At 37.3% G+C, this 25,316-nt stretch overlaps 1 protein-coding gene across 4 annotated transcripts in view; it reads left to right on the top strand.

The window, feature by feature from the left end:
* The window catches only part of PDE7A (phosphodiesterase 7A), a 122,626-nt gene that overhangs the window by 80,735 nt on the left and 16,575 nt on the right, over positions 1-25,316 (top strand). For all 4 annotated transcript variants that reach the window (XR_006212801.1, XM_042972709.1, XM_042972710.1 and 1 more), the window contains exons 4-6: positions 11,564-11,715; positions 13,684-13,747; positions 24,410-24,505. Coding sequence is in view for 3 of the 4 variants with exons in the window: in XM_042972709.1 (XP_042828643.1) it covers positions 11,564-11,715; positions 13,684-13,747; positions 24,410-24,505 (312 nt within the window). In the remaining variant the exon portion in view is untranslated. The remainder of the gene's footprint in view (positions 1-11,563; positions 11,716-13,683; positions 13,748-24,409; positions 24,506-25,316) is intronic.

Genomic DNA, 25,316 nt, shown 5'->3' with positions numbered 1-25,316 from the left:
AAATGTGTTTTACCCATTATCTTGAGCTTTTTATTCATTTTAGCACTTTACTCCACCCGATAATAGGGCAGCAAGGGAACTTGTCAGGATATTTATATTGTAGTCTAAAAGCTTTTAAATTTGTAGGCTTTTAGTCATAATTAGTTTTTTTTGTTCCTGGCCTCTGGCAGCTTCTGGCTAATAGTAGAGGGTGAATATAATTTTGTTGCATCAAATTGACTAAAACTGTATCTTCTACCAGTTAGATTTTATAGGGTCCTACTTATAGCTCTCTAAGTATGATCTGAACTATTAACCAGATTCAGGCTGGTTGCTGACTTTCTGTTGAATCAAATGTCTCATGTTGTCTTTATTGTAATGACTTTCTATGAAAAGATATAAAACGCCTTAAACTTTTTCTGAGATCCTCATGTGTGTTTGATTTGGGATTGTTTCCTGTCTTCCTAACAGGACTGTGTTAGACCTCAGTACCTGTTTTATACTGAGTTATATGATCAGAAAGAACATCTGTTTGTATGTGTTTTGAGTTTAAAAGCTTGGGTCTCACTAATTTTATTGTCTCAGATGATCTCAGTCTTTAATGTGTAATAACTCCCATACAAAGGTAGATCCTGTTATATTTGGTAGCTTTTTCTGCTTCTTCCCTTTAAGTGTAAAAGTTGTTGCTTGGTGTTTCCCTCAGCCATGACTTTGTCTTTGTTACAGAATTTTTCTCATTATCTTTCCTATTGTACCACCTGGCCAGTACTTTACTATTTACAAGCATATTTTCTTCAGCCATTATTTGTTTGATCTGCTAACACAGCTATTCATCACTTGTAATTTAGTCTCATTCCAAATGAAGGCAAGCCAGCCTCTACTTATAGCTGTGGTGTTGTAGACTGAGGTCATCTTTTGCTGAGGTTTCTGTTAAATTTTAGTTTGTTCCCAATCATTCATCTGTCTTGAAATCACATCTGTAATATGTAACATAAACAAACATGTCTATGATAGTTCACAGAGATATCACAAAAAACAATCTTATGTCTTTTTTCCCTGTCTTTTTCATCATGAATGTTCCTACTTCCAATCCCCTGTACCACATGCCTATATTTAAAAACCACTGATTTTTGTTTCTTTGTCTCAAGTTGATAGAACATTCTGTCCCCCAGATGTCTTCTCTAACTTCAAAGCATAAATTAGGGAGCTGATATGGAATGGACATTAATCTTAATACATTTTAATGGTCTAATTGTACCTAGGAGAACTGGGGGAATAGGAGATTCAACTTTAGGCTTTATTTTACCTGTTACACTTAAGTCTTTGTTCTTTCCTTTTTTTTTTTTTTTTTTTTTTTTTTTTTTTTTTGTCTGTCTTTCTCAGTTCACTAATAAGGTAATTAAAAATGTAATGAATAAGGAGCTATCTTCAAGTCCTGAGTTTGAACATAAGAGGGATCCAACATATCATATATCCCGTCTCTGAAGGGGGGAAATGCCTAATCCATAACAATAATAACAATAATCTTATAATCTTTTAAAAGAGTTTTATACCAATTATTTTATCCTGTCAAAGTGAACATTGAATTCCATAAACTAAGCTTATAAGAATTGCTTAAGGGAAAGAATATTGATTGTACAGCTTATTCTCATATTAACATTGATCTGGTTTTAGATTATGAGTAGCTCATTTATTTCTTTGATTTGCATTAAAGCTTGGACTGTTTATATATTCATTTTAAAATAATAACATTTTACATGCAAAATATGCATATTTTGAAATCTTTTAAATATGTGCATTTATTTCTATAGTACATAAAAGTATGCTGTGGTCTTCAGGATGAAGTATGCTATCATGAAGAATAAATTTGGTTTTGTTAAAATAAGTAGTGTGAGGTCATGTGTTTAAAAATATTTGAACTTGAGGGACGCCTGGGTGGCTCAGTCAGTTAAGCGTCCAACTTCAGCTCAGGTCATGATCTCATGGTTTGTGAGTTCAAGCCCCGTGTCAGGCTCTGTGCTGACAACGTAGAGCCTGGAGCCTGCTTCGGATTCTGTGACTCCTCTCTCTGCCCCTCCCATGCTCATGCTCTGTCTCTCTCTGTCTCTCAATAGACACTAAAAAAATTAAAAATATTTGAACTTGAAGCTAATACAGTGTTATAGGTCAATTATACCTTAACTAAAAACAAATTTGATATCTATGATAACTATAGCTATTAAGTGTTAATTGTTTATTCTTTCCCAAAAAAGACATATTGCAGGTATTATTTAATTTTTACAACAGTCCTGTGACGACTATTTTACAGTGAGGAAATGGTAAAGACCTTAAATAGCTTTCCTAATGTCACGAAACTAGTAGAAGTGGCAGAACTGGGATTTAGACTCAGGTGTGTAACTCCAAAGCTCATGGATTTATCTACTCTGCTGTACTGCCTCTGCATATCAGCATGTACTGCTCTACTAAAGGCCATTGCTTTATGCACCTAGCTATTTTCTTCCTCATTTATCCACACATGCCAAGTGTAGATGTTCTTCCAAGAAAATTTGTCCCATAGACACAGATAAGTAATTATTCAGTATTTTAACAATAACCTTTCAGATATGCAGATATGGCTTCTGGTGTGTGTGTGTGTGTGTGTGTGTGTGTGTGTGTGTGTGTGTGTGTGTGTTTAGGAAAATTAAAGGAGAGGTTAGAATATAGAATGCCTTCAGGTTTTTTTATTCCATTACCATTCCACATGACATTGCCCTAGACTACAGTTAAAACTGAATTTAAAAAACATTGTTTAAATAGTCTCCAAGGGTAATTCATGATTATATGCATCTAAGTGATTTTTAGGATTTTAAGGTGGCAGATATAGTGACTACAAGGCTCCCTCTTGTGGACCATTAAAGCAAGTAGCCGTCAAGTCTCAAGATCCAAAGCCTTTCCTGTTAAAAACCTCTTTTGTATAACAACTGTTGGTGACATCTTTTGCCATGCTACTTGAATGATAGAGAAGTGAGTCTGGGACTGTCAGGAGTACTACTGCTGAACATGTGTGATTCTCCGGCCCTTTTGTTTCCTTAACCTATTGCCTGTATCTCCTTTCTCCTTTCTAATATTAGGGGAAAACATTGTTTCTAAATTTGCCTGCTATCCCACATTTCATTTTTTTGGCTCAGAGAATCTAAGAATGGATGGCTGGAAGTAATTCCCATGATCATCAAGTAACAACACTCATTTAATTTTTTGGAAGTTGATTAGTTTGTTCATGGTCACATAGTGAGGTAATGTTATATTTTAGAAGAGAACCAACAGAGCTAACGGCTCTTTAATAGTAACTTGATTAATTCGCTGAGCCCTGTTGGCTTTCTAAGCTGGTTTGGAATGTAGGTAACCATGTAAACTAGAACAACCCTGGGACTTACAATAAATAGTCATGGCCTGGTGGAAGCTGGGCTTTAATAAAGACAATTTTAATCTACTGTGTATTATGCTTTGAAATAAATAATGGCACACCTCATGTTACAGAGAGAGCCTGTGACACTATTGGTAGTAGGGTCAGATTTTACATAATATGGTTAGAGGGTGAGCTTTTCAGTAACAGTCTGAATGAGGGTACTAGTCAAATTCTCAGTCACTCATTCCTGTTTCCAGTTCCCCATGTATTCTTTTTTATATATTCCTAAATGATATCTACTTATTCAACTTGATACTCTTTTTTTCTCTGTAGTGGTCTTTCCTTGTTTCAATATAAGACTTTTCCTTCTAATCGTTATAGGGAATCTGTGTATGTATGTGTGTAGAAGGGGGAAGAGTGGGAGGGAAGCAAACCTGAGGAAACTAAAAATTTCCATCTTAAAATGATCTCATCATGCTTTATCCTTGATTTATAGTTACTGATCCCTTAGATCATATTTTGGAAGCTATTCTAGGACAGTTTTGGAAGGCTCTCTCACTTTCTTTTAATGTTTACTTATTTTTGAGAGAGAGAGAGAGAGACAGCATGAGCGGGTGAGGGGCAGAGAGAGGGGGAGACACAGAATCTGAAGCAGGCTCCAGGCTCTGAGCTGTCAGCACAGAGTCCAACGCGGGGCTCAGACCCACAAACCGCCAGATCATGGCCTGCACTGCAGTAGGATGCTTAACCGACTGAGCCACCCAGGCGCACCTCTAATTTTCTTTTAGAAAACTTATTCTCCAGTTTGGCAGTGTGTTTTAGAAGCCATTGAAATGTGCTCCTATGTGTTTGTTCTACTTCTGAGGGTGTATTCCAAGGGAATCAACTAGGATATGTGGAAAGGTATAGTTATAAGAATGCTTATTACAGAATTGTAAGAAAAATAAAAGAAACAGCCCAGAAGCAAAAAGAGTAAGTAATTATGATAATTTCATACTTTGGAATAATGAGCACCTCACAGAAAAATGTTACTTCAAATTGATGAAAATTGTGACTGATTTTTTTTTTTTTTTTTTTAATTCTCAGGTTAGCTAACATACAGTGTAGTCTTGGCTTCAGGAGTGGAATCCGCTGATTCATCACTTACATATAACACCCAGTGCTCCTCCCAACAAGTGCCCTTCTCAATGCCCTTCACCCATTTTCCCCACCTCCCCACCCCCATCAACCCTCAGTTCTCTGTATTTAAGAGTCTCTTCTGGTTTGCTTCCCTCTCTGTTTTTATCTTGTTTTTCCTACCCTTCCCCCATGTTCATCTGTTAAGTGTCTCAAATTCCACATGAGTGAAATCATGTGATATCTGTCTGTCTCTGACTAAACTTATTTCGCTTAGCATAATATCCTCCAGTTCCATCCACGTTGTTGCAAATGGCAAGATTTCATTCTTTTTCATCACTGAGTAGTATTCCATTGTGTGTGTGTGTGTGTGTGTGTGTGTGTGTGTGTGTGTGTGTGTTTGTGTGTGTGTGTGTGTCTGTGTCACATATCACATTTTCTTTTTTTTTAATTAATAATTTTTTAATGTTTATTCACTTTTGAAAGACCGAGAGAGTGGGAGACACAGAATCTGAAGCAGGCTCCAGGCTCTTGAGCTGTCAGCACTGAGCCTGATGCAGGACTCGAATCCAGGAACTGAGATCATGACCTGAGCCACAGTTGGCCGCTTAACCAACTGAGGCACCAAGGCGCCCCTATACACCACATTTTCTTAATTCATTCATCAGGTGATGGACATTTAGGTTCTTTCCATAATTTGGCTATTGTTGAAAGTGCTGCTATAAACATTGGGGTACAAGTGCCCCTATGTATCAGCACTCCTGTATCCCTTGGGTAAATTCCTAGCAGTGCTATTGCTGGGTCATAGGATAGTTCTATTTTTAATTTTTTGAGGAACTTCTGTGCTGTCTTCCAGAGTGGCTGCACAAGTTTGCATTCCCACCAGCAGTGCAAGAGGGTTCCCATTTTTCCACATCCTCGCCAGCATTTGTTGTTTCCTGAGTTGTTAATTTTAGCCATTCTGACTGGTGTGAGATGGTATATCTCAGAGTGGTTTTGATTTGTATTTCCCTGATGATGAGTGTCATTGAGCATCTTTTCATGTGTCTGTTTGCCATCTGGACATCTTCTTTGGAAAGTGTCTGTTCATGTCTTCTGCCCTCTTCTTCACTGGATTATTTGTTTTCTTGGGTGTTGACTTTGATTTTTGATTTTTGATACCAGCCCTTTATCCAATCGATATGTCATTTGCAAATATCTTCTCCCATTCTGTCAGTTACTTTTTAGTCTTGTTGATTGTTTCCTTTGCAGTGCAGAAGCTTTTTATCTTGATGAGGTCCCAATAGTTCATTTTTTTGCTTTTATTTCCCTTGCCTTTGGAGACATGTCAAGTAAGAAATTGCTGCAGCCGAGGTCAAAGAGGTTGCAGTCTGTTTTGTCCTGTAGAATTTTGATGGTTTCCTGTCTCACATTTAGGTCTTTCATCCATTTTGAGTTTAATTTTATGGTGTAAGAAAGTGTGACTGAATTTTGTACCACTCACTTAAAAAATTAAATGAAGTGGGGCACCTGGGTGGCTCAGTCAGATAAGCATCGACTTCAGCTGAGGTCATGATCTCACGGCTCGTGAGTTCGAGCCCCACACCAGGCTTTGTGCTGACAGCTCAGAGCCTGGAGCCTGCTTCGGATTCTGCCTCCCTCTCTCTGCCCCTGCCCTGCTTGCACTCTGTCTCTGTTAATAAATAAACATTAAAATTTTTTTTGATTAAATGAAGCAATAGCCATAAAGAACAAATTGAACTCAGGGAATAGATAATAAGGCAGGATTAAAAAAAGTGGTTGAAACATGTACATTCAGAATCAAGAAAGAGTAGAAACAAGGGGTACCTGGGTGGCTCAGTCAGTTAAACATCTGACTCTTTGGCTCAAGTCATGATCTCACAGTTCATGAGATTGAACCATGCATGGAACTCTGTGCTGACAGCACAGAGCCTGCTTGGGATTTTCTCTCTCCCTGTCTCTCTGCCCCTCCCCTGCTTGCTTGCTCGCTCTCTCTCAAAATAAATATTTAGGAGAAAAACAATAGAAGCAAAAGTCCAAATATATCACAGAAATGAAGGCATTTGGTAGGACCAAAGGTGTAGAATATGCAGTAACCAAGATAATGAGCATAGGGGATAGAAATGAGAAAAGCAGTCTGCAGTCACACCACCCTGAGTGCACCCAATCTTGTCTGATCTCAGAAGCTAAGCAGGGTTGGGAAAAATAAGAAAGCAAACAAAACAAATAAATGATTAAAACGAATTGGAGAGGAAGTGAGATAGGTAAAGTCGTTTCAACATAACAGTTTAGTCTCTGAATAATAAAGCTAAAATAGTGGAATGCAATAAATATTTAGTGATACCATTCAAGAAAACTCTTCATAAGTAACAGAAGAGTTAAAATGACATATTGAAGGAGCACACCATGTATCAGGGGAAAATGATCCAGAATGGTTCACAGTGGGGTATATCTTAGCAAAGTCATTGGACTTTAAGATCAAGAGAGTTTCTGTGGGTGGCCATGGCAAAAGACCAAGTCACTAAAGGGGGGAAGTAAAGGGTTTGCCTCAGACTTTGCAAACCTCAATGCCAGAAGATAATGAATCAGTACTTTGAAATACACTCCAGGAAGGAAAATGAAAGACAAGAATTTATATTTAGTCAAGCTGTCTGTCAAATACAAAGACTACCATTCAAAGATACATTGTTTGTGAGATATATTATTATCATGAAAGAAAAAGTATATACTCCATCAACTAACAAACATTGGGAAAGGGAAAGTAGGATATAGAGTCATTTCCTTGCGTGTAATAACAAATATTAAAGGATGATGTCTTAAGCTGACAAATCAAGAAGTGGAAATATAAGCATATTTTACAAAATGAAGGTATTTTTTGTAAATTGTAAAGTTGTAGCAATGCTCTTCAGGGCAGTACTGGTTAAACAGATTATGGTTCATCCATATCATGAAATACTTGATAGCCTCATAAAAAAATGAGGAAGGTCTCTATGTATAGGGAAGGAGCACCAAGATAAAAAGCAAGATGTAGAACATATAATGGAATATATGGTACCATTTATGTAAAAGGAGTAGAAAAATAGTATATAAGGATTTCATACATTTGATCAAAAAACTCGGGAAAAATACACAAGAATCTTTAAGAAAAAAATTATCTTGGGGGAAGGCTTGGGAGGTGGTTGGATGGATGACTGGGTAGGGGTTAGGTTCGGGTTTGTTCTTTTTTTTTTTTTTAATGTTTATTTGTTTATTTTGAGAGAGAGCATGCACATGCATGAGTGGGTCAGGGGCAGAGAGAGAGAGAGGGGGAGGGAGAGAGAATCCCAAGCAGGCTCCACACTGTCAGCATGGAGCCTGATTTGGGGCTCAGACTCAAGAACACGAAATCATGACCTGAGCCAAAATCAAGAGTTGGATGCTTCACCAACTGAGCCACCCAGGCGCCCTTCCTTTTCATTTTTGAAGTGCAAATGCATTACATATTACTAATTAGACTAATGGAAATATCAAATATTCTCTTCCTCCTTCCCCCAAATTCTGGTCCCATATTGTCTTAAGCAAAGGTCTGAGGTAGTTTTAGCTGCTATCTCTACAAGGTGTCATGGAATTTTCATTCTTTCCAGAATGTAATCTTCTTAAGTAATCTTCCCCAGGCCTTCTAGGTGCAGAAAACACTGTTCTGTGATTGATTTGCTATTTCATCTGGACAGGTTCTCTGTCCTTTCTTAGGTTGTCTGCAAAATAATCAGTACTTATTAAGGCTGGTTCTGTCATTAAATGAAACTCTGTTTCTTATCCTTTGTGTAGGTTATTTATGGGATTGGTCTTGCTGGATGCATTGGGCTCCTATGAGTGAGCATTTCCCCTTGAGTTAGTGTCTAATATTCATTCTCAACTTAATATGGTCAAAACAGAACTCTTGATAACATGTACCACCTTTAGAACTCTATGAAATAGGAAGATACGAATTACATTTAGTTTTTGTTTTTTTCATTTAAGGAAAGTGAGACATTAAGAGGTTGTGACTTGTCAAAAATTACTCAGAAAATAGGAGTAAGGCAGGGGCAAGGAGGGTGCTGCCAGACTGCCAGATGTCTTAACCATTGATAATGTGAATCCTGCCTTGTTGATACGAGGATTTAGCATGGTGGACTGAGTTATTGGGGTTTTCCCCTCAAGTGAGGCTAATTTGTTTTTTGGTCCTTGTGCAGTTATGCTCCCAAAGAGATTCTCACACTTATTTCCAGGGTGCATGAGTTTGGATATATAATTGGAAAGCAGTGATGCTACTGTTATTAGTGTATACATGTATGCACACACATATATTCACATAGTGATTCAGTATAATTGCCAGTGACAAAACTGTTACCTTTTGTGATTTAAGATCACTTGAAGGGAATGCTCATGAAATCATGCTCATGACTTTGAACTCTTTTCCATAATGAATAGAAGACATTCTGCAACATTTTCTAGAAGTTTTCTAAATGCTTTGGTTCTAATGCATTAATTGTATTGCATTTCTACTTTGGTTTCTAAAGTTGTGTGTGTAAAATGGGGGCGATAGTCTTGTCATCTTCACAGGATTGTTGTGATTACTAACTGGGATAGCTTTTGTGAATGCGCTTTTGTAAAACTGTAAGGTGCCTTATCAAAACAGAGATGGTGGTGCTAGTATACGCTAATTAGTCTCACCTGTTCCTCATATGTTCCTACCATTCAACTCTGTCCCTTCCCGATTCACTCTTTTCTAAGAATAGGACTAAAAGGATCATATTAGACTTAAATTCGTGTACCTTAGCTTTTTCCCCCTCTGTGTTTCTTTTTCTGCACACGTTCATCTACGTAAAGACAATTTTGAATAATGTCATACACAGAATCTTACACTTAATAATTAAACAATAGAGATATAATAAAAACCTATGCGTAATAGTGTGGACACAGGCTTTGTAAACAGTTCTGTGTTTTAAAATCCACTTGTCCTATGTTGGCTGTGTGACCTTGGGCAGGTTACTTAATCTCTTGTAGACTCAGTGTTCTCATGTGTAAAAATGAATGATAATATTTATCTTTTGACATTGTTGCGGACTAAATGAGGTACTTTTTGCAAAGCACTTTGGAACATTGTTTTCACAGAACACTTAGTCTACCCTCATGTCCTCAAACATGCAAATTCTAGTTCAGACATAATCACTTGATTAGTAGTTTTACCATCTTTGTTGTACTCCTTTTAATGTAAGTTACATTGATAAAGATCAGAAATTTAACTCCACAGTTGCTCTAAAAACTTTCTATTTTAGATTCACTGGAATGAAAAATGAGTACATTATGAAAAATGTACATAACAGTGTATATTATTTTATTTCTGGCTTATGTGAGTATATGGGAGCCTGAAAACTCATCAGCTATTTCAAAACGAGGATCCATTTATTCATTATGTTTTACATATACCTAGCTGGTGCTATTATTAGCATTTGGAATAAAGAGATGAAAAATAAAAGTAGTTCTTGGCTACATTGGAGGTCACCATTTGTCAAAGGAGACAGGTAAATAAGTGGTTATAATCCAGTATCAGAAGTAGTCTGATAGAGGTCTGCACAGGGAGCTTTGAGAACCCAGAGGAGGCACCTCCCACTTCTACATGGGGAGTGTGCGTGCAGTCGTTCAGATGTGCCTCCCAGGGAAAATGACATCTGAGTCACATCTGGAACGAGCCAGAACCTGTAACATGAAGCCTTTTCTTCAGACTAAGGACGTGAATTCATTTTAAGATGATGTGGAGCCAGTGACTACTTTTATTTAAAGCAACATGAGGGGCGCCTGGGTGGCGCAGTCAGTTGGGCGTCCGACTTCGGCTCAGGTCACGATCTCACCATCAGTGAGTTCGGGCCCCATGTCAGGCTCTTGCTGACAGCTTGGAGCCTGGAGTCTGCTCTGGATTCTGTGTCTCCCTGTCTCTCTGCCCCTCCCCTGCTCATGCTGTCTCTCAAAAATTAAAAAAAATAATAATAAAGCAACATGAATGGATTGGGAATTTAGGATAACTACCTGGAAGCATACCTCCAAGCAGTGGCATCACATCAGTTTTATCATCATCTACATTGCAACCAGTTACTTAATATATCCAGCTCATGGATACGTTATCTCACTCAATCCAGCACCCTTTGAACTGCATATTAATTGCCATTATTCTATAGATATGAAAACACAGGGTAATACAGGTTAATAGAGGAGTTAGTGACTGGATGCATAAGGGAGAGTATGTTTGATCACCTGCCATTCTTCCTGGTGGGTTTAAGTTAACAGAAGTTAAGAGATGATAATTGTTGATCCTTAGTCTCCTTTTTCATGTGTTTTATATATTATGAGCATTTCACTGAATTTAGTTTGATTCTAGAGTTTAAAGATAACATGTGTTCCCTAGAAGATGGCTTTTAACCCAAGTCTGTTACTTTGTCTGGTACTTAAGGAAACTGGTTTGTTCTAACACTAGAGGAAAAAATGGTTGTGTTAAACTTGCTCTTCCTTAGAATTTTTCATCTTACAGGATTTTTGTCCCTATTCTTTAGAATTCTTAATAGAATATGTTACTTAATTTTCCAGTCCTTCTCCTTTTCCTCTAAATAAAATTATCTTAATATTTGAAATGATATCTCCTTAGGATTTGAGACATTGTAGTTGTGTAATTGTTAAATAATTCTCATATGTAACTGGGGACCTGGATTCTCAGTATGAAGGGTAGTTTGAAACTAGATTTTTGTCTTTCTTCATAATGTCTATCGAGTATATTCAAGCAATAGAATGAGAGGTGATAATTCTTCAGAGTTAAAAACAAAACAAAAAACCTGATTATTAATCCAGCCACATTCCTCATTAGCTTTCCAAATCCTGTCAAAATTGACCGTTTACCCCTTCATTTTTAGTTCTTTAGTTGAAAATACAAATGAAGTACTTCTCTCCTAGAAATGTGGTATAATGATTCGTTTTTTTAAAAAGGGTTTGTATGTAACTAGAAAGGAGTATAACAAAGATTGTGTGTGCACAGTTTCAACTTGCTATACTCACCTTTTACTTCTTTTATTTCAGCTCAATCTGAAATTGAAGTTTCTGTGTCTGCAAGAAATATCAGGAGGTTACTAAGTTTCCAGCGGTATCTTAGATCTTCTCGCTTTTTTCGCGGTACTACTGTTTCAAATTCTCTAAACATTTTAGATGATGATTATAATGGACAAGCCAAGGTGTGTATAACTTTTTCAAGAAAACATTGATTTTTGATAAGTTTCATGAAACCCTTTTTTTCCCATATGGGATTGACTTATTAGAACCTTTTTTTGTATGCAAAAATTAGTTAAGCCCATTATTCAGTTTTTCCTTTAGAGTGGGTGTTCATTTTATAATTAGGTATTACAGAGCAAGGGAGATCTCTGAAGTAACTAAAAGAATGAAAATGTTTTTGTTTATTGTAACAGTAAGTAACAAGTAGATCAGTAAACATTAAACTATAAGATCACACTGAATTTTAACTCTGGGAAGAATATTATGGCTATTCCGATCTAATGTCTATATGCTATACATAAAGAATCTATGACCTAAAGAGCATCAGGGACTGTTTGAGCTCACCCACTGTTTAGAGGTAAACCCAGCATAGGACATTAGGTCTCATGACTTATAGTCAAATGATTTTTTATAGTCTCTTGCATCACTGAGCTATTTTGAGGGTTTATACATTTTCTAATTAAACCCAGTGATTGTAAGCATTATTTATATAGTTTAAAAGAAATGTCTTAATGAAGGTGGAGCTCAGATGAGCTTGTTTTTGACCAAGTGAGAGTTTTTAATGATCTTACGTTTCTGATATTTTTAAAATTATTTTTTACCTAATATTTACAGGCCAGATTTTGTAAGTGTGTGTACATAGGGCTAAGGTACCTTCTTTACAATTACATTAAAGTGCAAAAAAATTGTTTCCCTGTTTGTGAAAGAAATCTATAGAAAAGTGTTCATGCTTTCTTTAAATTGTAAAAAGTTTACAGGTTCTGCTTTTTAACATGAAAATATCGGGGCACCTGGGTAGCTCAGTCGGTTAAACATCTGACTTCGGCTCAGGTCATGATCTCATAGTTCCTGGGTTTGAGCCTCCCGTCGGGCTCAGTGCTGACAGCTCAGAGCCTGGATCCTGCTTCAGATTCTGTGTCCCTCTCTCTCTCTGCCCCTCTCCCGCTTACACACGCACACATGCTCTCTCTCAAAAATAAACATTAAAAAAAATTAAAAATAAACAAAATGAGAATATTGATCTGTGTATGAGTGGTTGTTAGTACTATCAAATAATCACTATTAGTAAGAGTATTTCTTACGTCAATTTATTGATAGATGTGTACAACAGTGAACTTTCCACAAAAATTTCAGGTTACAAATATATAGTGTAAAAATATCATGAATTTGGTTTGGTTGTTGTGAGATTTATTTGCTCAACTGAAATACACATCAACTTAAATGTAATAAAGGCTATTAATTATTGTATAATGATATTTAAAGAATATAAATAAATACCTGTAAGTTGGGAGTGTTTTTTTTTTTTTTTAAGAAAAGGAATGACAAATAACTTAAGCATAGTGTAGTATAGATTCAAGTGCCTAGGTTCCAGAATCAGACCGCCTGAGTTAATTAATATCCCAGCTCTATTACTTTCTAGCTGAGCAAGTTAGTTACTTTTAGCCTGTTTCCCCATATATAAAGGAGGGTTAAAGACAACTCCTACTTCATAGTCTTGGTATGAATAGTAAGAGTAAGCAAAACACTTTTAACAGTACCTGGAATATAGTAAGTACTCAACTATTATAACTTATTTTTAAAATCTAATTTCTAGACCATGCCATGTATGAACCATATATGGCTCATGGTGTTAAATTATGTTAGAATTCTTGAAAAGTTCATGGGAGTATAGGAATGAATTGAAAGAAACAATAACCTTACTTGTACATTCATTAATTGGAATACAAAATATTTGGTTTTCCAAATGGAGATTACCCTTTGGACACTTTTTTGGAGCCAGTTGGAAAGGTCATGATTAAAAGGAGAATGATACTTTGAATTTCTTAAAGTAAATCACTTTCCATGTTCACTAACTTCACTATGGACTATCTGTAAAAGACAGACTGTTATTGAACTTAAATTACAGTAGGAATGTTTGGTTTTCATTTCAGTGTATGCTGGAAAAAGTTGGAAATTGGAATTTTGATATCTTTCTATTTGATAGACTAACAAATGGTAAGTGAAGAGTTTGACTTACTCAAATTAATGTGTACTCTAGATTGCTGCATCGATGGTACAGTTACTCGGGGGTTTATTGCTTTCATTTACTTAGGTTATGAGCCCTCTGCTGCCAACAGAACATCATTTTGTCCCTTCTTTAGTGACTGATCTATAAGCTCAAAGAATCACTCTCATAATTTTGTCTTTTCATTACTCTTGGTTAGCAGTAATCAAAAGTCATCATCATCATCATCATCATCACTTGGCCATCCATCCCTAATTAATGCTACTATTATAGATAACCCAAAGTGAAATTGTTACCTCATTATTTCGTTTCTCTGTTTTGGTTTCTTTTGGGTTGTGGTCATTTATAATGACATCTTCTGATATTGTATTTCAGCTTTGATAGCCACAGATATGTGGTAGATTAATGACATTTTAAAGATATCCTTTCTTTTAACTTCATGGTTCTCAGGCTTTTCTTTCTCTCTACACTTGAGAGATATGACATATGATCAACAGTGGTTCCCTATGACATGGCGTCTTCATGGTTGGGTGGAGATGAGCTTGTAGCTTCTTTAGGAGTCTTATCAGAATCTACAGAATATGAATGGTTTGAAAACACCAGGTGATTCTCATCTGTTTACCCCCTCCTGTGTTTTGTTTGGTTTTAGGGGCAAGGGTCATGTTTCCTTATTGTCTTTGGAACAGGATAAGGATTTCTTTTGAGAATCATTTTTATTTAGGGTAAAATTTTTGGCATAAAAAAATGGTACAGGTTATTCAACTAGACCGTACTTGTCTAAATATCTTTTTGCTTCTCTAAATATCCTTTTAATAAGTGAAACAGGGGGCTCCTGGGTAGTTTAGTTGGTTAAGCATCTCACTCAATTTCGGCTCAGGTCATGATCTCATGATTCATGAGATAGAGCCCCACAGTGGGCTCTGTGCTGACTGTGGAGCCTGCTTGGGATTCTCTCTCCCTCTCTCTTCCCCTCCTGCGCGCGCACACACACACACACACACACACACACACACTCTCTCTCTCTCTCTCTCTCTCTCTCTCAAAATAAATAAATAAACCTTAATAAAAGTAAAGTAGATTGGAAAGTACACTGAGAGGAAGCCACTTCTGAGTGTTTAGAATGAAGTGGGCCACCTGGGTGGCTCAGTCAATTGAACATCCAACTCGATTTCAGCTCAGGTTGTGATCCCAGGGTTGTGGGATCGAGCCCTGCACCAGGCTCCACTCTGAGCATGGAACTTGCTTGAGATTCTCTCTCTCCCTCTGCCTCCCCCTCCCCTGCTCATGCATTCACATTCTTTCTGTCTGTCTCTGTCTCTGTCTCTCTCTCTCTCTCTCTCTCTCAAATTAAAAAAAAAAAATTTTTTTTAGAGTGAATTAAATATGTAGTTCACTGCTACGTACTTTGAAATCGCCTTTTTGTTTTCTTTTTTTTCTTTGGAATGAAGCTCCTTTCATAAGGAAGCTAAATATGGGAAACGGGCAAGCAAGCAGATACAACTCTAGTCATCTTGAGAATCAATGTGGGTCTAGCTTTTTAGTATCACTACATTATTCCCTGTAAGCTGTGTGACCATGTAAAGTGAAAATAGCTTTGAGATCACCTTCTATTTGTCTGTACACTGTTGACAGAAAATAAATCGGACTGATCCTCAGCAAAATTGAAAAACAATGAATTCTGTTTTATCAGCACAGTCCCCCTCCTGCTTCCCTGCCATTTTGGGTTTTTTTTCCTTTTCTCTTTCTCTTCTACCTCTCCTTTGCCCTCGGGTGACTGTTTTCTGCCTTTCTCTGGCCCCACTTGGCATGTCCACACAGAAAATGCTCTAGTATCTTTACACAGTTGTCTTTCCCTTCAGCCTTCCCTTTTTAAAACATGTAGATGGCAAAATATCAGGTGACTCATCTTCTTCTAGATCTGGGAAATTCCTTTTTTCTAACTTAATATGAATATTACTTCAGTTATTACCCAAGATAAATGTAGATCAAGCCATGCCACCCTTCACACCTTCCAGGCTTAGCCTTCTATAAACTGTAATTGCTCCTCACCTACTGTTAGTCTGCTGGGACACTTTTACTCATTGAAATAGCTGTTTGTTCTCTAAATTCCATTTTTAAAAAGCACATATCTGCTAGTCAGGAGTCTTGGTGATGAAAGTAGAGTGAGGTTGAAAGTGTGGGATGGGCAGAATAGCTTTCATGTTAATCACCTCATTACTTTTTGTGAAGATGATGGCTGAACGATTTCTTCTTAGGGTTGGTTGTTAGCAGGTAACTACACACCTGTGATTTTACAGATGGTGATACACATATTCATGTAACGAGAGCCACCCAAAAGTTACAGGAATTCTATACATGAAGAGCGAATGGGCAAGAAAAATTTTTAAACTTTCATTATTTTATTAGAAATGCTTTCCTTTTAAAAGTGCTTAGCCAGAAATGAATTCTGGATAATATATATGTATGGTATCCAAGTGTATAGTTTTCCTTTGTTGCTTACCGATCCCGTGCTTTCTGTATTTCTTACTCTGGCAATTCACCAGATGACATAGTAGGGGGAACGCAGAGAAGAGGTAAAACTCAGTGATTCCCACCAAGACAAAGGGTCCCACCTTGTCCACTGCAAGGAGGAAAATACGTATCATCTGGTAGGATATATTTGGCATTCCTTTTATAGGAATGAGAGGTTGTGTGTAAAATAGCAAGATAGGGTTTGTCACCCCTGAGATCTACCTGGCATGTGAGGACCCTCATTGCCAGGTGTGTGTCATGGCAGCCTCATCCTCCTGGCTGCTGTCTGGAATCACATCTAAGAACTATCAATGACCCTTACATATACCTTGAGCAGTTCTATCTTTGGATACATGTTTATGAAGGAGGCTCTTCTATAAGCACAATTTTCTTTTCCAAGAAAGTGTTTCCATTTTTGTATAAAGTAAGTTCTTCTGTGAAAGAAGAACAGGTAAGCATTACTTGTTTTGAAATGTTTGACTTGTGTTCTTATTCACTGGTATTAAAATAGTCCGTTGGTATCTTAAAAACTAGAAATAAGAAACAATGTTACACGCAGTTTTCCAATTAGCTATGGGTAGTACACTTTGTTAGACTGGTTTTTGTCTGATTCTTTTAAAGTTCTTGGCGGAAGACATTATATGTATTGCAGATTGCCCGAATTCCAGAAGATATTTTACCATTAGATTGCAGCTTTCTTAAAACTTATTCAAGACCTAGAAATTGGTAATTTGTTTCATTAGGTTTGCAAAACAAGTTTGGGAGAATGCTATCATAGCCTAAACATACAGAATAAATATACATTCTTTTTTACTGAGATATAATTGACATATGATGTTATATTAGTCTCAGATGTACAACATAATGATTTGACATTTATATACATTACAAAAGATTACCACAGAAGTAGTTACCATCCGTCACCATAAAAAGTTATTACAATATTATCGCCTATATTCCCTATGCTGTACTTTACATCTCTGTGACGTATTTATTTTATAACTGGAATTTTGTACCTCTTAATCCCTTTCACCTGTTCTGCCCATTCCTCCACCTCCTTGGCAATCACGTTTGTTCTCTGTAAGTCTGTTTCTGTTGTTTTGTTTGTTCATTTGTTTTTTAGATTCCAGATATAAGCAAAATCATATGGTGTTTGTCTCTCTCTGTCTGAATTATTTTACTTAGCATAATGCCCTCTAGGTCCATCCATGTTATCACCAATGGCTGAGTAATGTGCCATTACAATAATGTTCCATTGTTTTGTGCTTTCAGCTCTCACATTTAGGTCTTGAGTCCATACTTTGTGTATTTTTGCACATGGTATGGGAAAGTAGTCAAATTTCATTGTTTTACATGCAGCAGTTCAGCTTTTCCAACACCATTTATTGAAGAGACTGTTTTTTCCCCATTGTATATTCTTGCCTCCTTTGTTATAGATTAACTGACCATTAAAGCATGGATTTATTTTGGGCTCTCCGTTATGCTCCACTGATCTGTATGTCTCCTTTTGTGCTGACACCATATCGTTGATTACTGTAGCTTTGTAATGTAGTTTGAAATCTGGGAACACGATACCTCAGCTCTGGTGTTCCTTCTCAAGATTGCTCTGACTATTGGGGATCTTTTGTGGTTCCGTACAAATGTTAGGATTATTTTTCTAATTCTGTGAAAAATGCTATTGGTATTTTTATGGAGATGGCATTGAATCTGTAGATTGCTTTGGACAGTAGGGACATTTTAACCATATTATTCCAGTTCATGAGCATGGTACATCTTTCCATTTCTTTGTGGCATCTTCAATTTTTTTCATCAATGTCTTATAGGTTTTCAGATTACAGATTTTCCAACTCCTTTGTTACATTTATTCCTAGGTATTTTCTTTTCGATGCAATTATAAATGGGATTATTTTATTAATTTCTCTTTCTGGTAATTACTAGTATATAGAAGTACAACATATCTGTATGTTAATTTTGTATCCTGTAACTTTGCTGAGTTCATTTGTAGTTCTAATAGTTTTTTGGTAGAGTCTATAGGGTTTTCTTTATATATAGGATTATGACATCTGCAAGTAGTGACAGTTTACTTATTCCTTCACAATCTAGATGCCTTTTATTTCTTTTTCTTTTCTGATTGCTGTGTTTTGTACTTCCAGTACAGTGTTGAATAAAAGTGTCAAGAATGGGCATCCTTGTTTTGTTCTTAGAAGGAAAGCGTTCAGCTTTTCACCATTGAGAATGATGTTACCTGTGGGTTTGTCATATGTGGCCTTTTTTATATTGAGATATGTTCCCTCTGTACCCACTTTGTTGAGGGTTTTTATCATAAATGGATGTTGAATTTTGTCAAATGGTTTTCCTGCATCTATTGAGATGATTATATGCTTTTTATCCTTCATTTTGTTAAGGTAGTATATCCTGTTGGTGCATTTGCAAAACCATCCTTATATTCCTGGAATAAATCCCACATGAACATGGTATTTGATCCTTTCACTATATTGTAGAATTTGGTTTGGTCATATTTGGTTAAGTATTTTTGTAAATATGTTCATCAAGAATATTGGACTGTAATTTCTTTTTTTGTACAAAGTGTCTTTGTCTACTTTTGGTGTTGGGGTAATGTTGGCCTTGTAGAATGAATACAGAAACAATCCTTCCTCTTTAATTTTTTGAAATACTTTGAGAAGGATAGGTACTTACTCTTCTCTCAGTGTTTAGTAGAACCCACCCGTGAGAAGCCATTTGGTCTTGGACTTTTGTTAGTTGGGAGTTTTTTGATTACTGATTCATTTCATTACTAGTAATTGGTCTGTTCAAATTTCCTATTTCTTTGTGATTCAATCTTAGAAGATTATGTATGTAGGAATTTATCCATTTCTTCTAGGTTGTCCAGTCTGTTGGCATCTACTTGTTTTAGTAGTCTCTTACCAGCTGTATTTTTATGGTGTCTTTTGTATCTTCTCCTCTTTCATTTCTGATGTTGCTTACTTGAATCCTGCCTCTTTTTCTCTTATTTTTTAAGTCCTATTTCATTTATTTCTACTCTTTATTATTTCCTTCCTTCTACTAACTTTGGGCACTGTTTGTTCCTCTTTTTTCTCATTCCCTTAAGTGTAAGCTTAGATTGTTTATTTCACATTTTTCTTAATGGTTTGGTAGGCTTTATCACTATAAGCTGCTTCTGCAGAGCACCTGGGTGGCTCAGTCAGTTAAGTATCCAACTCTTGATATCAGCTCAGGTCATGATCTCTCAGTTTGTGAGTTTGAGCCCTGCATTGGGCTCTGCATTGACAGTGTGGAGCCTTCTTGCGATTCTGTTTCTGCCTCTCTCTATCTCTGCCTCTCTCTCTCTTCTCCCCCCTCACTCTCCCTCTCACACTCTCTCTCTCCCTCTCAATAAATAAATAAACTTAAAAAAAAAAACATTTTTTCTGTGCATCTTCTATTTTGGAACATTATATTTTAATTTTCATTTGACTCAATTCAATTGTTTGAATTCCTCTTTCATTTCTCCATTGACGTCTTGGTTGTTTATTGGCATGTTGTTTAGCATCCACATGTTTGTGTTTTTTCCAGTATTTTTTTTCTTGTAATTGATCTAGTTTCATACTGTTGTGGTTGGAAAAGATGCTTGATGTAATTTCAGTTTTAAATTTATTGAGACTTGTTTTGTGGCCTAACATGTGATCTCTCCTGGAGAATACAATGTTTCATGTGTGTCTCCAAAGAATGTGTATTCTTTTTTAATTTTTTGTTTTTTGTTTTTGCTGTTCAGTTTGGATGATTTCCACTACCCTGAAATCCCAGATCACTGATCTGTGCTTCTACATCATCTCATCTGCTGTTGATTCCCTTTACTGTGTTTTTCATTTTAGTTAATGTATTCTTCAGCTCTGATGCATTCTTTTTTATATTTCTTATCTCTGCTGAAGTTCTCACTGAGTTTATCTACTCTTCTCAAGTCTGGAGAGCATCCTTATGACCATTACTTTGAACTCTTCATAAAGTAGATTGCTTATTTCCATTTCATTTAGTTTTTTTTTTTTTTTTTTGAGGTTTTGTCTTGTTCTTTCATTTGCAACATGTTCCTCTGTCTCCTCCTTTCCCTGCCTATTTTTGTTTGTATATATTAGGTAGATCAGCTGTGTCTCTGGGTCTTGAACATGTAACCTTATATAGAAGGCATCCTGTGAAGCGTAAACCCCACCCCACCCCCTGGTAACTATACCCAGGCACTCCAGGGATATCCCCTGTGTGGGCTGCATGTCCCCTCCTTTGTGGCTGGATCACAACTTATGTGGGCACACTGGTACCACTTTTGTGGGGTTCCAGTCCCAGCTGAGGCGACTCAGTGTGGTGGGACAGTAGCCACTTTTGGAGGGACAGGCACCAGTCTCAGTTGAGGCTCTCTGCTGAGTGCAACAGGAGGGGAACCACTTTGGAAGGGTATCCCCCAGGAAGGGAAGGTTGGGCTGGACAGGTCCACAGGTTGACATCTGGTCAGGGTAAGCAGTGCTAGAAAGGTAAATGGATAGTGTCAGAACTGGTGCCCGCCAGCATCAGCCCAGCGAGGCAGAAGGAAGGCAAGAAAAATGGTGCCATTCAGTGCTTCCTTCCTGGAGAAAGTTCCTACAGAGCCCTGACCCTACCTACTGCACAAGCCCTAAAATTAGTCAGTGAATCTCCTTCAGTTATGGCTTAGGTGCTGTTGAGACTATTGCTTCTGTTCTGGTCTCAGCCAAGTGAGTTTATACGCAGGCCTTTTAAGAGTGGAATCTTGGCTTCCCACAGCCCGCCAGCTCTCCTGAAGTTAAGCTTCACTGATTTGCAAGGCTTCTGGACATAAGGCATGCTGATTTCCAAAGCCAGATGTTATAGAGGCTTTTCTTCCTGGTACAGATCCCCAGGGCAGTGGGTACCTGATGTGGGGCTCAAACCCTTCACTTCTCAGGGAGGATCTCTATACCTATGATATCCCTCCTGCTTGTGGGTTATCAAGCTGGGCGTGTGGACCCCGACCAAATCACATCTCTGCTTTCTTGATGTGACTTTTTCTTTACATCTTTAGCTGTGGAAGAGCTGTTCTGCTAGTCCCCAGATTGCTCTAAGAGTTACTCTATATGTACTTGCAGTTTTGGTGTGTGGCCATTGCTTGACATGCTCAAGCATGAGGAGGAGGAGCTCAGAATCCTCCTACTCTGCCATTTTCAGCAATTCCCACCCACTTTTTAAAATTGAGGTATAATTGACATATAACATTATATTAGCTTTAGGTGTACAATGTGAGGATTTAATATATGTATATATTTAAAACAATCACAAAAAATCTAACATCCATCACTATACATGGTTACATTTTTTTTGTGAGAACTCTTTAAGATCTATTCTCTCAACAACTTTCAAATATGTAATACAGTATTATTAATTATAGTCACCATGCTGTACGTTACATTCCCCAGACTTATTTTATAACTAGAAATTTGTACCTTTTGACCCTTTTCACTCATTTTGTCAACACCTCCAACTCTTGCCTCTGACAACCACCATTTGTTCTCTGTATCTATGAGCTTGGTTGTTTTGTTTGTTAAAGATTCCACGTAATAGTTAGATCATGGCATTTGTCTGTTCTCTGTCTGACTTATTTCACTTAGCATAATGACCTCAAAACTCATCCATGTAGTTGTAAGTGGCAAGATTTCCTTCATTTTTATGGCTGAATAATATTCCATCGTATATGTATACCATATCCTCTTTGTCCATTCATCTGTCTGTGGACCCTTAGGTTGCTTCCATTGGAAATAATGCTGCGCTGAGCAGAGGAGTACGTATATCTTTTTGACTTAGTGTTTTCTTTTCTTTGGGTAAATAGAGGTCGAACTGCTGGATAATATGTTAGTTCTCTTTTTAAATTTTCGAGGAGCCTCCATTCTGTTTTCCATAGTGGCTGCACCAATTTACATTTCTACCAATAGTGCATTTTTCTCCACATCCTCACCAACACTTGCTATTTTTTGTCTTCTTGATAATAACCATTCTGACAGGTGTAGAGTGGTATCTCATTTATGGTTTTGATTTGTATTTCCCTGATGGCTAGTGATGTTGAGCATCTTTTCATCCGGCTCTTGGCCATCTGTATATCTTCTTTGGAAAAATGTCTATTCGTATCCTCTGCCTATATTTAAACTGGGTTGTTTGTTTGAACTTACATTGTGAAATATCTACGTATATATCCAAGGAAAAGTGCGTTGTTACAGCAATAATAACAGGAATATAGCTCACTTCTTCACAAATGGTTCTAAACCAGATGGGCTCCTGTTTGTATCAGTATAGTGTTATCAGGATTCAAATACATTTTAACATTTAATTTCTTAAAAAATAAAAGATTTGAAAAAGTTTCTTTTATTTAAGGTGCTGTCAGGTTTTTAAAAAAGAATCTCTTTTGGTCTCCTGCATCTTTTCCAGTGTTTCTCATGCAAATATTGTTCAATTAACTTATATTTTTCCTTAGCTATGGGCTTCTGTTGACAATTGTGTAGGCAGTTTTGGGTAATGAAGTTAGCCCAGTGGTCCTTTAAAATTCTCCATAAATGTTATTACTATAAATATGCGATGTGAGAATAGTTAAGTCTTTTGTAGATTTTTTTAAGAATGATAGTTTCTTTAGAGAGATGGTTTCTTTAGAATCATCTTTATGTTATTGTCTAAATTCTGGCAGTAATTTTTGAGCTCCTAACTCTTTAAAACGTACAGTTTTATATCATGTGTCCTAATAGAGGAAATGCACAAAACTTTGAGAAATATAATAGAAGGTATAAAAAATGGAGAGTTACATCTTGGAAGACAGACTAACCATTATAACAATGCTAGTATTTCCAGATTTCATGTCTATACTCACGTGACTCCAGTTGTCAGTGACAAAAGGGTGGAAGTTGAGGGTGAGATAGTCCTCACAGCAGGTAGCAGCTCTTTCGGAAAACTTAGCTTAGGGGAAGAGACAGGGTGGCAGCTGGAGGGAGCCAAGAGAGTCAAGTATTCTTTGTTGTTTGAAAGATAAAATCTAGAGCATGTCCTGAGTGCTGATGCTTATTGGAGCACTAGAAGGAGGGACTGAGGAGGGATATTTTGATTCAGGGGGAAGGAAGAGGCATGGGGGGGGGGTGTTGGTAGGTGGCACAGTTTCTGAGACACTCTGGAGGGATGGAAGGATTGGCTTTGGAAAGAAAAGGAAATGAGGGCTTGTATTTTTTCTGTGAAGTATGAGGCTGTTGAGAATGAGGGGGGAAATTTGAGAAGAATAGAGAAAGCTTGAAAATAGGCATTTAAAGAGATAAAGAGTGGCACCTGGGTGTCTCAGTTGGGCATCCGACTTTGGGTCAGGTCACCATCCCCACATCGGGCTTGCTGCTGTCATTGCAGAGCCAGCTTCGGGTCCTCTACCCACCTCAATTTCCCCTTCCCCCACTTGCGTGCATGCTCTCTCGCTCTCTGTCTCTCTCAAAAATAAATAAGCATTAAAAACAGATAAAGAACTGTTTCACTAGAAAAACATAGTAAGATTGCTGTATAATTGTTGACTGTGAACTTAGTGTTAGAATAGAATTCTATTTAGTTTTGTGACCACCCGCCCCTTCCAGCTACTCAGATTTCTTGCTACAAGTGTGAGGTAGACAAGTGGTTGAGTTCAGAGTTTTGATCTTGAGGTCATCGATCCCTCCTCCTAGCTCTGTACCTTGAAGAACAAACACAACCTCTAGTGAACAAGGTGCAGCTACCACAGTTGACTTTGATTGGACATCCTCATACAGTTAGTGATGTGGTTGAGGGATGTCTAGGTGGAGTTGGTGCAAAGTTTTCTACTGATTCTAATTACTTTGGTGTCTTTCAAAAAAACTGATTCGAAAATGCTTATCTTCCAGTTATTTGGTTGTAGAAAAATGAAACAAAGCCCATTTTTTTCCTTAGAATGGAAAAAAGATATAAGAATTAAAGTTCACAGCTGGTAAAATTAAGGATGTATGTTTTAGAAAGACAAAACATAGGAATTTGTACTCTCTGTGTTTTATATTCAAAACCCATATTTGGAAGCACAATGTAATTATGCTAGTCTATATTTCCTACTAATATCTCTTCTTTTTTCATTTTAGGAAATAGTCTAGTAAGTTTAACCTTTCATTTATTTAGTCTTCATGGATTAATTGAGTACTTCCATTTAGATATGATGAAACTTCGTAGATTTTTAGGTAAGTGATTCTAACCCATTTAACAGAAATAACATTTGAACAAGAATCTGTTTTAAGTTTTCATCAGTTTTTTCAGTTAGCTATGGCTCTAAAACAGACTACCCTAAATTTTTGTGGCTTGGAATGACACACACTTACTCAGCTCCTGAGTCTGTGGGGCTGTTGAATGCTGCTTGTAGTCTAGCTGAGTTCATTTATGTACCTGCAGTTGACAACAGGCAAGCTACTCTGTGGGCCTGGACTGGGACCTCAGCTGGGACACTGGGCTTCATGTGGCTCAGCTCTACATGGTCCCCCATTTAATTCAAAGGAGTCAGAGGAGTTTGGCCCCTTAATAAATTCACATTAAAAACAAAAAAAGAAGGAAATATATTTTATGACAAACTGAGCTTGTTCAGAGTGATGGGCAGTCTCCAAGGGAGCTGGTGTACCCGGACCCCTGAGACTGGCTCTCCACGTCTGGCTCTCCATCACTTCCACCCCATGCTGTTGGCCAAAGCAAGTCTGATAGGGGTGAATGACACCTCTCGTCCAGGTAGCTTTGAAGGTTCAAAGCCATGAATGGAGGGCATGGTGAAGAAGTGGGACACTTTTGCAGTCAGTCTCTTAGGTTGACCACAGCTTTGTCACAAAGATGACACAATTTCTGTCCTTTTTCCAAACTTTGAAGGCTCAAACTTTAAAAGATTAGGTGCATTGCACTTAGGTGTTCTCTTTTTCTGATCCCAGAAATCTCTTTACGTTAAACTTAAAGATTATTTTTAATATGTTTAAATGTGCACGGTGATATTTGTGTAAGACTGTTTTGCTA

The sequence above is a fragment of the Panthera tigris genome, chromosome F2, assembly GCF_018350195.1.
Source record: "Panthera tigris isolate Pti1 chromosome F2, P.tigris_Pti1_mat1.1, whole genome shotgun sequence".
NCBI classification, from domain to species: Eukaryota; Metazoa; Chordata; class Mammalia; order Carnivora; family Felidae; genus Panthera; species Panthera tigris.
This window is presented reverse-complemented; position numbering and strand designations above follow the sequence as displayed.